The sequence below is a fragment of the Copadichromis virginalis genome, linkage group LG1 (assembly GCF_057382275.1).
Source record: "Copadichromis virginalis isolate Kocher_CV1m ecotype Utaka linkage group LG1, C_Virginalis_male_GT1.1, whole genome shotgun sequence".
Classification (NCBI taxonomy): Eukaryota; Metazoa; Chordata; class Actinopteri; order Cichliformes; family Cichlidae; genus Copadichromis; species Copadichromis virginalis.
In genome coordinates this window covers 42348563-42362005 of record NC_140618.1, presented here as the reverse complement: position 1 = coordinate 42362005, position 13443 = coordinate 42348563, and the positions used below count along the sequence as shown (strand labels likewise).

The 13443-nt window shown below is 43.2% G+C and overlaps 1 protein-coding gene across 1 annotated transcript; it reads left to right on the top strand.

Annotated features, from left to right (window-relative positions):
- The first annotated feature begins 1155 nt into the window (after positions 1-1155).
- On the top strand, positions 1156-7246 carry ccnd1 (cyclin D1). Its single transcript, XM_085463863.1, has 5 exons — positions 1156-1832; positions 3146-3361; positions 3974-4133; positions 4288-4436; positions 4514-7246. Exons 1-5 carry the CDS (start codon positions 1635-1637, stop codon positions 4667-4669), a joined length of 879 nt encoding a protein of 292 aa, XP_085319989.1. The 5' UTR covers positions 1156-1634; the 3' UTR covers positions 4670-7246.
- Positions 7247-13443: the final 6197 nt, after the last annotated feature.

Genomic DNA, 13443 nt, shown 5'->3' with positions numbered 1-13443 from the left:
ATTCGTACATTTATACGCTCATTCGAAGCCACAGCAGAGTGCAGATACGCTCCTAATGTGACTTCTTGCTTTGTCCACGGAGGTGAAGCCTGCTTCAGGCATTACGGTACCCACTAGCTCAGACAGGAATTTCAGGAATGTGAAAAGCTCCAATGCATATTGAAAATAGATTAAAATGTGCACAGAGTGCCCATTTAATTTTTAACTTAAGCAGCTAAATACACTTTCATAGTTTTCATCAAGCTGCAAAAGTCAGAATATACATCTCTGCATGGCTCCATTAATAACTTGATCTAAATTGTTTCCTGGTGGTTCTGGTGAACAAAATACCGTTGGTAGTAAACGTCTGTATTGTTTATTTTAAAAGACTGTGTCAAAGGACTTTGATTGGATTATCAATAGCAATGTCAAGTTTTCCAGTGCACTGAACTTTTCCCTACATGAAAAGATACACCAACATCTGCCTAGTAACAGCAATTCCTCCCATTGGTTTAACGCCAGTCTCCTCCCGTTTGTGTGTGTGTGTGTGTGTGTGTGTGTGTGTGTGTGTGTGTGTGTGTGTGTGTGTGTGAGAGAGAGAGTCAGGAAAGTCTTTAATCTTGACTATTTTCCTAACATTTTATTATACTGAGGTACACACACACATATAAATATATGATTACACTGTTCAGTGCTAACAGAATTGTACTGAAGCTATTCAGTTAAATTCAGTTTGATTTAAGCAGCCCTAATTCTCAACAACAGTCGCCTCGGGGCGCTTTATATGGTAAAGTAAAGACCCTACAATAATACAATGTATGTTCTGCTAAAGAAAAAAGGAAACTGGCCTTTAAGTCAGCTGATAATAGAGCTATAATTATTATAGCCTGATCTGGGAAACTCTTTCCAGTGTTCTCCCATGCTAGATGGAGTCAGAGAAGTGAATGACTAAAGCAGCAACTCACTGTTGTCCCACGTGCTCACCTTATGTTTGCTCAGAGCTTCTGCTTTCATTCAGTCACAGACAGAGGAAGTACAATATGAAAAGAGAGGGCTGTGAGCCTCTATCGCCCCCTACTGATAACAAGCAACCACCCCCTGGCATATCCTTTCCAAAAGGGACAGACGTCTCCCTGACCCCGGACCTCCCACCTCCTCTTTAGAAGGTACCAGGCTATAGGAGGAGGGGGGAGAGACGCGAGGAGGGAGGTCTTCCCTTCTCTTTCTTATATATATGTATAGCGCTATAATAGAATCCCTTCCTCGCGCGCTCTTTTGCAGACTGCTTATCTCTTTGATCCGACCCCCTGCCGCCTCTGCCCACCCCCAACACTTAACAACAGCTGACGTCATCTCCTCCGCCGTGCGTGTTCGCTGATAAACTTTGTGTGTGTTCTCGTGCGTGTTTGGTGAGCGCGAGGCAGGGGTTTTTGTCTCGCAGTGCGAAGTGGTTTGTTCCAGAGGGCTGGCGCACACAGTCGGAGTAACAGCACGCAGCAGCGGCAGCCCAGTAAGAAGAAAGTGGCGAGAAAAGTAGCTGGCTGTGGGTTTCTGTGCTCCGGCGTCTTCTTACTGTTACACGGTGACGTCTTAACCCGGAGATAGGAAAGTTTTATCGGCAGTGATAAATATACTCAAAGCAGAATTAGCCTACTATGGAGGACCAGCTGCTGTGCTGTGAGGTGGACTCAATCAGGAGAGCTTACCAGGACGTCAACCTGCTCAATGACCGAGTTCTACACACCATGCTCAAGGCCGAAGAAAACTACTTGCCTTCGCCAAACTACTTCAAGTGTGTTCAGAAAGAAATTGTACCAAAAATGCGAAAAATAGTTGCCACCTGGATGTTGGAGGTTGGTTTATTTGACTTTAACTTTTTGCTTCCAACTCCCCGACGGCGTGTCGCTTGCTTAACCTCTGTGTACACCCGAAGGTGGCATATTGGTCGTTATATGAAAGTTGTGCGGCTCCGTCTGCTATTTTACTGTGCATGTTACATAAAGGCTCTGAAAAGTCCCGATGAGTGCTGGGTGGTCCTTCACCTATAAGCGGAGATCGGCCTCTCGCTTTCCACCACGAGTCGGCTGCCTTTCTTTAGTTATTTCTTTGGATTCCGCATGTTTTTGCTTCTTGCATTAAATGTTGACGAGATCGGAAAAAATATTCCGAAATAACAGCAATGTACACGTATGCAGTCTGCTCTGTGCCAGTATTATGCGCCATCTTTGTTGTCGTACAGGAGGAAGATTTTAATATCTTTAAAAATCAATAATGTCAACAGAAATGACAATAACTTTGTAATATCGGAAAGAAATGCCTGTATAAGATGAGACGGCTGCACGGTGCCTGCTGGCGCTCGTTTAGCTGCTGTCCGCTGCTAAACTTTGTTGTGCTTGCCGACGGTCCGGGCTGCGTGTGAAGGTCGCCACGAAAAATGGATATTCTTAGAAAGCGTAAAATGAAGAAATGACATTTTGGAGTCGGCTTTAATACTTGAGATGTTTTTAAACATTTACGTGTAGTTTTGGAATGAATTCTGTGCTGTCTTGTATTTTTTATTAATTTTTGAAATTGTGCATCTGGGCGCCGGGGGAAGTGCTGCCTGCAACACGTGAAAGCCCGTCGCAAAAAACATTTTCTTTTGAATTCACTTGGACTGCAGTCGGGTACATTTGTGTCCCATCCGATTAGTCATTCGATAAGGATCATTTAAATCCTATTTTAACACGGCCAGATAATTTTTAAATATTTCTAAATATTTTTTGAAAAGATGACGAAGTTGAAATTGGAGTGTGGAACTTGCATGGACGCCACCTTTGTGTCTCAGTCAGAACTGACTGCAAACTAATTCTCGGCTGCTTTCTGTGCTGAACACTCCAAACTACGTAATAAATACATTGCGTGTGAACTTGCCATTATTCCGGTGTGGTCTGAAATTACGTTTTGTTTTTTTTAAATAGAGTGGTGAGGAAATTGAAACAACTCAAACATATTTAATGTGCAGACTGTAATTTGTTCTAATGTCGTTTGTCGTCAGTGCGGCTCTTGAACGCAAACAGCTGTGCACGGATTAAGACGCAGAGACAAAGACTCCGCAATGCACATGAGTTGGAAGTTCCTGGAACCGAGCAAAAGCATACTCTAATAGCTTTGTCTACCCTCCCAGGTCTGCGAGGAACAGAAATGTGAGGAGGAGGTTTTTCCGCTCGCTATGAACTACTTGGACAGATTTCTATCAGTTGAGGCCACCAGGAAAACAAGACTACAGCTGCTCGGAGCCACATGCATGTTTCTAGCATCAAAAATGAAGGAGACTGTGCCCTTAACGGCGGAGAAACTCTGTATTTACACGGACAACTCGGTCCTGCCCGGGGAACTGCTGGTAATTGACTTCTGCACACTTGGATGTTGCATAACACATACAGCACAATATGCACTGAACAGTATACCTAATGTTTGCAGTTTATCTGGTTAGTGTCACCGTGGTAGGTGGGAGGGAGGAAACTGTATTGAAATGACGTTGAACTAAGAGCAGAAATGTGCAGCAGTGTCTGAATGGCTGCGGATGACTTTCCCATGGTGGCTGGAGGCCGCTCTGATTTCATGAATGGTTTCAGTGGCTGCCAAGAAAAATCTGGTTCACAGCAACACCTAGTGGTCATAGGACAGACCTGCACATGCTTGCCAATAACCAACATTGGCTCCAGTCAGTCTCACAGTCTTCTTCTATTGTGTGCTCCCCTTCAAAGGAGCATATCTCAATTATTCATGTTCCTACACTGCAGCATATGTTTTTGTGGATGACTGTGTTTGTATACATTTGGACGGGATGGGGACACAGAAACTTGATGTCAAATGTCATTTTAAGAAAAAGCAGATTAGATAAAACTTTTAAAACCTAAAATAACTTCTAGAATAAATACATGTCACCACAGACACTTGTACTGTATACGGATCAGTTTGAGTGACTCCCTCTGTTCTGCTCCGTCCACAGCAAATGGAGCTGCTGGTTCTCAACAAGCTCAAGTGGGATCTGGCTTCAGTAACTCCTCATGACTTCATCGAGCACTTCCTGTCCAAGCTGAAGATCTATCCCTCCACCAAGCAGATCCTCAGGAAACATGCCCAGACCTTTGTGGCACTGTGTGCTACAGGTGTGACATGAACTTTGTCCTTAATGCAAGCGTGTGTGTGTGTGTGTGTGTGTGTGTGTGTGTGAGCAGAAAACAGAGTTCTGAGTTTCTCAGGTTAGCAATGAGCGTGCAGTTGTTTTCATCCCTGGAAAACTTTGTTGTGCTGTTTTAACAGATGTCAACTTCATTGCCAGCCCTCCCTCAATGGTGGCCGCAGGGAGTGTAGCAGCAGCTGTTCAAGGGCTCTACCTGAAGAGCCAAGATGCGTCCTTGTCTTCCCAGAACCTCACTAACTTCCTGTCGCAGGTCATTCGTAGCGACCCGGTATGGAAACGTTTTGTCACTTATTTGATGTTTGCAGTGCAATTGGTCTTGACTCAGTCTCAATTCTGTGCTTGCAGGACTGCTTGCGGTCATGTCAGGAGCAGATAGAGTCTCTGCTGGAGTCTAGCCTGCGACAGGCACAACAGCACAATGGCACAACAGAAACTAAACGAGTTGACGAGGACGCGGACTTGTCCTGCACCCCAACAGACGTCAGAGACATCAACATCTGAGGCGACCCGGACCTACGTCGCACAATGAGCAGTGATGGAGGGAAAGTTGTCAGAGGGTGGTAACGGGCGGACCAGGGATGGGGCACCCCACTTGAACTCCCTCCCTCCCTTCCTCCTCCAGCGTGTCACTCACATGCCTGCTGTCCACTACGGCTGCCAAGATAGGATGCTCACCATGCTCACCCCTGTCACATGTCCTGCCAGCGTCCCCTCCCAGGCCAGGAAAAGAAATGAACTCTACAGAGATGTACCAGAGAGAACAGACACTGAATATCAATGAGCTCTGTGGGGCTGGAGCTGAAGCCACAGAGGCAAATGTTTTTCTTATTCCCTCACCGTTAATTAGGAATCTTTCAATTAAAGCAGACTGAGCATGCCTACTAAAACATCCCAAAGTGTACAGTAGGTTCTCATAGTCTGTCATCAGGGCTTCACGTGAAAGCAAGAGGCTCGTCTTTTACTTCGTTTTCTGTTATGTCGGAATGCTTTAGAGTTCCTGCCCAAGTTTCCATGTTTGTCTTGTAGTGCAGACACTCATATACCCTGCTTGCTTATATTTAGTCACTTTATTATGTATCATTTTAAACCTCTCAGTTAGTTAGTTTTATGCTTCTGTTCTTCAAAGCTTGTTTGTTTGTTTGTCTTAAAGCAAACGTAGGGTGAGATGCTCACATTCTATCACCCTTAAAGACTTTGGACTGCTATTGTAAGGTTTGGACTAGGGAAATTCTTTGGTCAATCTTTGATTTTTGCTTTACCCATTTACCTGTTATTTGATAAAATCAAATATAAACAGAGCAGTCCACAGTCTGTTCTTTCTCTGTGTAGTTAGACGTAATTCATTCCAACTTTGTTTTCTAAAGAAAAGCACTTTTGGTCAGTGATGCTGGCTCAGCTAAAAGTCACAGTGATAGTTTGTAAAACAATATGAAAACAGTCTTTTGATGATGGAGAGTGTGGGGAGTACTTGCTGACAGTTACACCCAGTTATGCCTGGATCTGATTCATGGTGTGGGACACAGAATTGAGCACTGTGGCAGAAACTGAAAGCTGCTCAGCACCGTGGCTCGCTGTAGCTGCCTTCCAGTTCTCAGTGTTTCATACAGGTAGAGCTGCTCTGACGTCATGATTTTATAGGTTTAAATGTGTGCAAAGCCAAATGTTAAAGGCCCAGAGCTAAACGTAAAAAGTACTATTTTAATAGTTCAAATCATTTTTGTATAGTAAAACATATTATTTATCTTTGTAGGTTCATGCTGACCATGGCTTCATGAGCTGACGTTAAATTCAAGCTTATTTCTTCCTCCAGAACAGGTCAAACTGCAACTAGTCTCTGTAATTCTTCTCCATTGCTGTAGCCCAGCTCACATACGTGTCATAGATTATGAGGGCAATGAAGCTTAAAAAAAGAGAGTGGTGAAAATATTAACTTGATTTTGCACAAACCTAAAAGACGTGGTGTGCGTTTTTTGGGACTTGCCTAGAGGAAAAAGGGAAGCGAAGCCAGCAAAAGAAGTGGCAAAAAGTTTGAGGGCTCACCAATGGGGTGCGTCTTACTGCTGTATATTTCATACAAGGGCTCCTACACAGCACGGGGATGTTGTCATGTTCAGGTTGATATATACTTTATACATACGGATGGACAGGTTACCATGAGCAAGGAGAGCTCTCTACTACATGGAGTCAAAGCGTGGGAAACGTGAGTTCTGTGAGCATGTCACACTGTGTAGGAACCTTGTAAAATAGGTTTCTGATTGTACATTAAGGATAGAGTAGGAGAGAAACACTCCTTGTATTCCGCTGCTATAGAAAATAAATTCCAGCTACATGTTTAAAAAATTGATTAAAAACCATGCTTTTCTCCTGTTTGCTGCTACATTTTGGTTGTTTTATACATATGTCGATATAATGCCATTTTAGGATTGAACTTTCTCATAGAAATTGTTATTGACATCCTCATTTGTTTATTTTTCTTGTGTATTCTATGTGATCTTTTTTTTGTTCATAACTACAGAAAAATTTTCCATAATATTCCAAAAACAAGGAAAAATGAGACAATGTACAGAAATGCTTTGATCCACAATACCTCATGTGACAGTCAACAACTATCTCTAATTTGTAGTCTTTTTTTTCCGTTTAGTTATATTCTATTCTACTTGTTGGTTCAGTGCCTACTAGCTGCATAAAACTATTTGAGGTGAAGCATCTGCAATGGAAACCAGCGAGTCCAGGGCATGCTTTGATACTGGTGCCATAACAGAAAATGGGATATGTATAACTCTGTTGAGTGCTAAGCTGTCTCGGTGAAAGAGACTTTATCTTTCCTTTTAGGCCCATAGTGGCCTTCCTTTCCCCTTTTTATATTTATATACAAGAAAAAGCTTTTTGCTCCAACTGTCAGTGAGTTGATTTGAATTTGTATGTAGATTCAGTGTCATGCTCAGTAAGCCATAGACTGTTTTAATGTTTTCACAAATCATTCCACACATTTGTGTCTGCTTCATGCCAGTTTTTTGCAACTGGAACGGTGTATTCATCCTTGTGTTGACAACACAATAAAAACATTAGATGGAATCTGGAAAACTGGTTGCCTGTTTTGGTCCAGAGGAGCTCAAACCTGCTCACTATAACTGAATGTGTTTTTGCAAGACTGAACAATATATTAAATGGAGTGGTTCTTCTATAGCACTTTTCTACTCTACCTGAGTACTTGGCGCTTTATTCAGCATGCCTCATTCATAAAAGCACTATGCTTTTTCTACGGCGTGCTTTCTAACATTTCTACTGTGATGGATGCATCAAAGAGCACCTTGGGGTTACCAGAGTCTGCCTTTTAAAGGATATTTAAAAGGCAGACTGGAGCAGCCAGGAATCAGACTACCAAACTTTCAATTAGTCGATGACCTACTCTACCTATACCAAACACATTAATACACGTCACAAGTGTGTAATATAGTTTTTAAGGGTTGCAGAGTAATTTCTTTCTTGTTCAGGGATTATTTTTCAGCAGTAGTTTACAGTCTGGCAGTAGGACTGTGTGTGGCATAACTTTCAGTGTTCATTAGCAGCACTCAAAAACAAGCTAGCTACTACTGAAGTTTTGCCTGCTAAAACCATTGATCAAACTCTGGCAGGGTTCATTTTATTTCCACCTCACTCTAAAGCAGAAAGGCATGAGAGATGGAGGCCAGAACTATGAAGACCAGAGCTAAGATTTGTGGCTTAGTAAGATAACTTCAGGGTTAAACTTGGGATTTAGATGTTGCAAAGATAGATCATTTCTTAATAGGCTATGTTGCCATGCTGCAGACCTAACCTGCTCTGTAAAACATTGTGTTTGAGATAAGAAAATAATAGGTCAAAAATCAGTTCCACTACCATTCCTGAAAGATCCCTTGGACTTTGGCGCGTAGACAGTAAGAGTCTAACCATGAACAATAAGTTGATTGATGGGAAGATGGAAGTTGAGATTTCAGTTCTGGAAAAGGTAATCAAAGTAGGTTCAACCGGGATTGAATGTATACACCCACAATTGACAAATGCGATTGCAATGAATATATTATTTCCAAGGCCTGACATGGCTCATGAGTGAGTGAGTCACCCAGGAAGCCCTGGGGACTTTCAATTCAGTTCAACTTTAGTTTTAAACTGCCAAACTACAACAACAGTTGTCTTAAGGGGCTTTATATTGTAAGGTAAAGACCCCACAATAATCATCATGATATGATCCTTAAGAGGGAAAGCAATCTGAAATCTGTATAATTGTGTTGTTTACAAACTCGGCCATCTCCAAACGTAGGACCAACAGGATCCTATGATTGGAGGAGAATTCTGAAGTTGGATGAAGTGGTACAGAGTGTTCCCAGTGGGGAGAGGGTAGTGATTGACATAGACCTAAAAAGAACATAAAGGTGAAGGTAACAGGTGAAACATCACACCTGTTCAAACTGAGGTGTTGAGCAGACATGATGTTAAGGGGAGAACTATAGAAAGTCAGATAGTGATGGGATAGAAATGGCTGTGGTGAACATGTACTTCAAGAAGAGGGAAGAAAATAGTGTGACTTGTAAAAGTGGAGGATGATGCACACAGGTGAACTACATCTTGTACAGAAGGTGCAATCGGAAAGAGATGGGAGACTGCATGGGGTGGGGTGATGTCAGGGGAGACTGTAGCTAGGCAGCATGAGATAGTAGCTGTAGGATGACTTTGGAAATAAAGAAGAGGAAGTGAGTGGAGGTAAAGATTAAATGGTGGACCAAGAGGCTGATGGCAAAGATGGAGAAACTCTGAAAGCCAACGACAGAGGAGACACGGCCAGTGACGGAGACTCTGGGCAATGGGACACCTCAGGCAGTCTTGCAAGTGGCCAGCGGCAGCGAAAGAGACGGAACTCCTCAGGCGGTTTGCCGTGACGGAAGGGATGACCTTCTGGCACAGACAGAGCAGAACGAGATGAAGCAGGACCAAACTGAATACATCCCTCGGGCTCTGGCAGCACAGATGGTGCTGGCTCAGAAACCCACAGCTCCGGTGGCATGGGCGAGCTCAGGACCCTTGGGCTCTGGCCCAAATGGCGATGGGGTTTGGACCCTCTGGCTCTGCAATAGGTCTAGGCTGCTGGGGGATTCCTACGATGCTCTGAGTGTTTCTTCTTCAGTCACCTTTTTAACTCACTGTGTTTATATACTTCTCTGCATGCAAGAATCGGGGTTCAAGAGTGGTATGTTGGTCACATATCCGTCCACCAGGCAACGTAGTGCCATACGAAGTAGGGCGAAAAACAAACTTCAAAGTAGCGCTACGCGTTCAGCGGGAGGCGTGGATGACGAGTGGCGATAAACTTGCGAAAAGCAAGTTATGCTCAACTCCACCGGTGGATTCTGACAGCGTGGAAAAGTGTGAAAACATCCACGATCACCAACGGATTTGAAGGGCTGGACTGCTGCATGATGGAGAGGAGGACACCGCCACGGCCCTTCTGAGGGTGTTCGACTCTGACACTGACAACGAGGATTTCTTTGGTTTTGAAAGTGACAACGAAGGAGAGAAGCGGAGAGTGGATGACGAAGCCATCCTGAGCCTGTTTGTATCCGACACTGGAGGAGAGGACTTTGGTGGTTTCAGTGCGCAGGAAGAAGAGAAAGATGGTGAATGACTGACTTTTCTTCTTGTTAAAGCCGTGTCACTGCACCTGAGCCTAAAAGGTAGCCCGGATCTATTTTTCTGGTGTGCTGTAGGTTATTGTTATGTACTACATTTGTTACTCATTTATGAAGCACAGTACATGTTTCGTACTTGTAATTACCAGTACTTGTACATATACCTAAAAAGTTATGCAAATATGTACCCATAACTTGTTTTTCAAAATATTAATAAAAGTGATGTCTCCAAACAGCCATCTCTTTCCTGACAATTCCCTTTGTGCATATTCTCTTACATATGAGAAGTCAACATTGAAACACCTGCGGCTTTTAGTCAGGTGCGGCTAATGTATGTGCAAAACAGGATTTTCCCCCGATTTTAGCTTGTGCGGCTAATATTCAGGTGCGCTTTGTAGTCCGGGAAATACGGTACTTATATTTTGTATTTTAAATACGTATGTATTCCATTACTCCCCAACACTGGATATCGTGCTTCCCATAAAAGCAGCAAAGTGAGGTAAATGTATGTCTTTTGTTTGTCGTTGTTCTTTGTTGGTTGAGTAAAAGTGAAGAAGAACTAGTAACCACGGGTCTATTCAACAGAGTGCAACACTATGTGTGCAAAAGACGGTATTACAGCTAAAAAAATTTATAAAATATATAAATTAGTGCCAACTAGTGGTAGGATTAAGAATAAGTGATATCTGGCTAGGCATCCACTTGGATGAGTTCCTGCCCCAAGTGGAGGAGTTCAAGTATCTTGGGGTCTTGTTCACGAGTGATGGGAGAAGGAAGCCGGAGATCGAAAGACTGACTGGTGCTGCGGTCGCAGTGATGCGGACGCTGCACCGGTCCGTCATGGTGAAGAGGGAGTTGAGTGTAAAAGCGAAGCTCTCAATTTAACGGTCGATCTACGTCCCTACCCTCACCTATGGCCACAAGCTGTGGGTAGTGACCGAAAGAACGAGATTGTGAATACAAGCGGCGGAAATGAGCTTCCTCCGAAGGGTGGCTGGCCTCTCCCTTAGAGATAGGGTGAGAAGTTCCACCATCCCTCCACATCGAAAGGAGCCAGCTGAGGTGGTTCGGGCATCTGACAAGGATGCCCCCTGGGCGCCTCCTGGGTGAGGTGTTCCAGGCATGTCCCACCGGGAGGAGGCCCCGGGGCAGACCCAGGACACGTTGGAGAGATTATATCTCTCGGCTGGCCTGGGAACGCCTTGGTATTCCCCCGGATAAGCTGGAGGAGGTGGCTGGGGAGAGGGAGGTCTGGGCTTCTCTGCTTAGGGTGCTGTCCCCGCGACCCGGCCTCGGATAAAGCAGAAGAAGATGGATGGATGGATGATATCTGGCTCCACCTGGTGGAAGGAGGGTGACACTGCAGATCACTCCCCAGCCCGTGGTGGACGCAGATGGAACTGATAATAGATGGAATAAATCAAATAATGTAAGAATAATTAATTAATAGATTAAAATAAATAAGAAATATAGTTTGAGGATTTAAAAGAATACAAAGAAAATCAATTGACTGATTAACATAAAGACCAGAGTAATAATAAATCATAGATAAAAACAAACAATTTTTAAAAAAGAATATTTTTTTGAGTAATAAAAGAAATTGAAAATAAGAACAATAAAATAACTGAAGCTGAAATAAGTAACTAAGTAACTAATTACAAACAAAATAAATACATAAACACCAAAATATATAGGGTATATTTAGATTGATTGTAACATCAAGACAAAACAAATTGAAAGTAAGCTGGGAATTTGAACCACAATAGTCAGACTTAAATAAGAAAGTAAAATGGCATTTATGGTCCCAGAAATATGAGACCGCTCGAAGAGTTTTTCAAGTACCAGATGTTGAAAGAAGCGGAGATGCAGAATCATCCAACACAGAGTGTAAAAGAAACTTAGACTGGACCAGCAGCTGCAGAGGCCGCACCTCAGCTAAAGAGGAAAGATGAAGAAACTACATTAAAGCAACTCCAGGAGTTTTTAGCAGTTACAGAGGGAAACTGACCAATTGAAACAACTGTTGGTAGAAGCAATCCAAAGACTGTAGATGTGTCAAAGACAGGATCAACATTGCAAGGAAATCGAAAAATTGACAGAAGAGATGCTGAAACGTCAGATTGCAGAGAAGAACATGGAAGCCGCCAACACAAAGGCAAGGTCTGGATAAATATTGGTAGCATCTAGGGATCTGAAGGCTGAAATACAGCAGACAGTACCAGCAGCCTTAGCACAGCAGCAACAGCAGCCAAACCCACCAGTTCCAGCAATGTGGGGGCTGCCTCCAAACGAGCGCATCATGCATCAACAGCAAATATCATGACAAGGAATATGGACCCGAAAGAAATCAGGGAGCTCTCTAGCCTTAACGAAGATGTTTACTATCTATAATAATTGTGAAGAAGTAGGATATTGGTGGAGAGAGTGTCCAAAAGCATGAAGAGACACCCAGCACTGGATAGGACAACCTCAAGTGGGATCACAGTGGGAGGAAGAAATTCCCTGCAAGGAAGAAGATCTTTTCACAAGCTCCAACTGAAGTTGCAATTCTTTCCCCTTGTGATTTAGCTGAAATATATTAGTTGGATGTTTCTGAAAAAGGTGGCATTTTTATGGTGGCCCCTAGAGACAAAGCACGTACAAACTCCAAAACACATGCAAACTCCAAAACAAAACGGAAGTGCTCCAGGATGCTAGGGGCAGTGTTGAGCTTTTGTTACCTAGTAACTACTACACAAGCCAGGAAGTACCAATGACCGGATTTGGGCTGTATCCCAATTCAGGGTTTGCAGCCTTAAAGGCCGCATTTTAAGGCCGATTACGTCACAGCGACACGACGAAGGCTGTCCCAATTCAAAGGCTGCTCAAAATGCAGCCCTCAAATGCGTCCTTAATTTCCCTGAATTTTAAGGATGGGTCGGTGTAGCCTTCATGGCCCAACATATCCCAGACTTCATAGTGCGGTGGTGGTGTGGATAATTTTGCCGGAAAAAAAAAACGGCGGAAGCGGAGCGGCCGAAGAGTAAACTTTCAGAAGTAAGTACTGAATATTATGTCACTTATGTGCAAATGTTTAATAATGAAGAACATTAAAACATTACTGTTGGCCACATGTCGGGAAAGTTATGTGACATTAGCCATGTTTGTACTAACTTGGTTTTAAAGCCTTTACTTCAAAATATGCGCCGTTCAATAGCTGAGCTTAATCTTACAGAGAATGTGATGATTTTATGACTGTTCAGTACAAAAATGAAGCCCAACAATCATGTTTTACTGTCCTGTGGTCTCAGCCTCAGATACTTATCAAATCACACAAAGCTCTTGTAGAAACAAACAAACAAACAAATTAACAAAATATGTTCTCCTTCATTTCTGTCAAACAAAGTTGTATGACACGTTTCCAGCGGTTAGTATCATGGTTGCTAGGCAACCTGGGAAGCGCGACGGAGACTAGACCGTCCCATACAGACAAACTTGCCGTTTATTTTGCAAATCGAGCTCAACACTGCCCCTAGCGTCCTGGAGCACTTCCATTGTGTTTTGGAATTTGCAAGTGTACATGCAGTGCTGCCATCTTCTGTTTCAGTCCGTTATTACACTCTTAAATCCTAC

Bases quoted from the DNA above. Each gene is read 5' to 3' on its own strand.
- ccnd1 (XM_085463863.1), top strand. From the start codon at position 1,635: ATGGAGGACCAGCTGCTGTGCTGTGAGGTGGACTCAATCAGGAGAGCT. The intron at 4,134-4,287 runs GTGTGACATGAA...CTGTTTTAACAG, and splicing joins TGTGGCACTGTGTGCTACAG to ATGTCAACTTCATTGCCAGC. The intron at 4,437-4,513 runs GTATGGAAACGT...CTGTGCTTGCAG, and splicing joins AGGTCATTCGTAGCGACCCG to GACTGCTTGCGGTCATGTCA.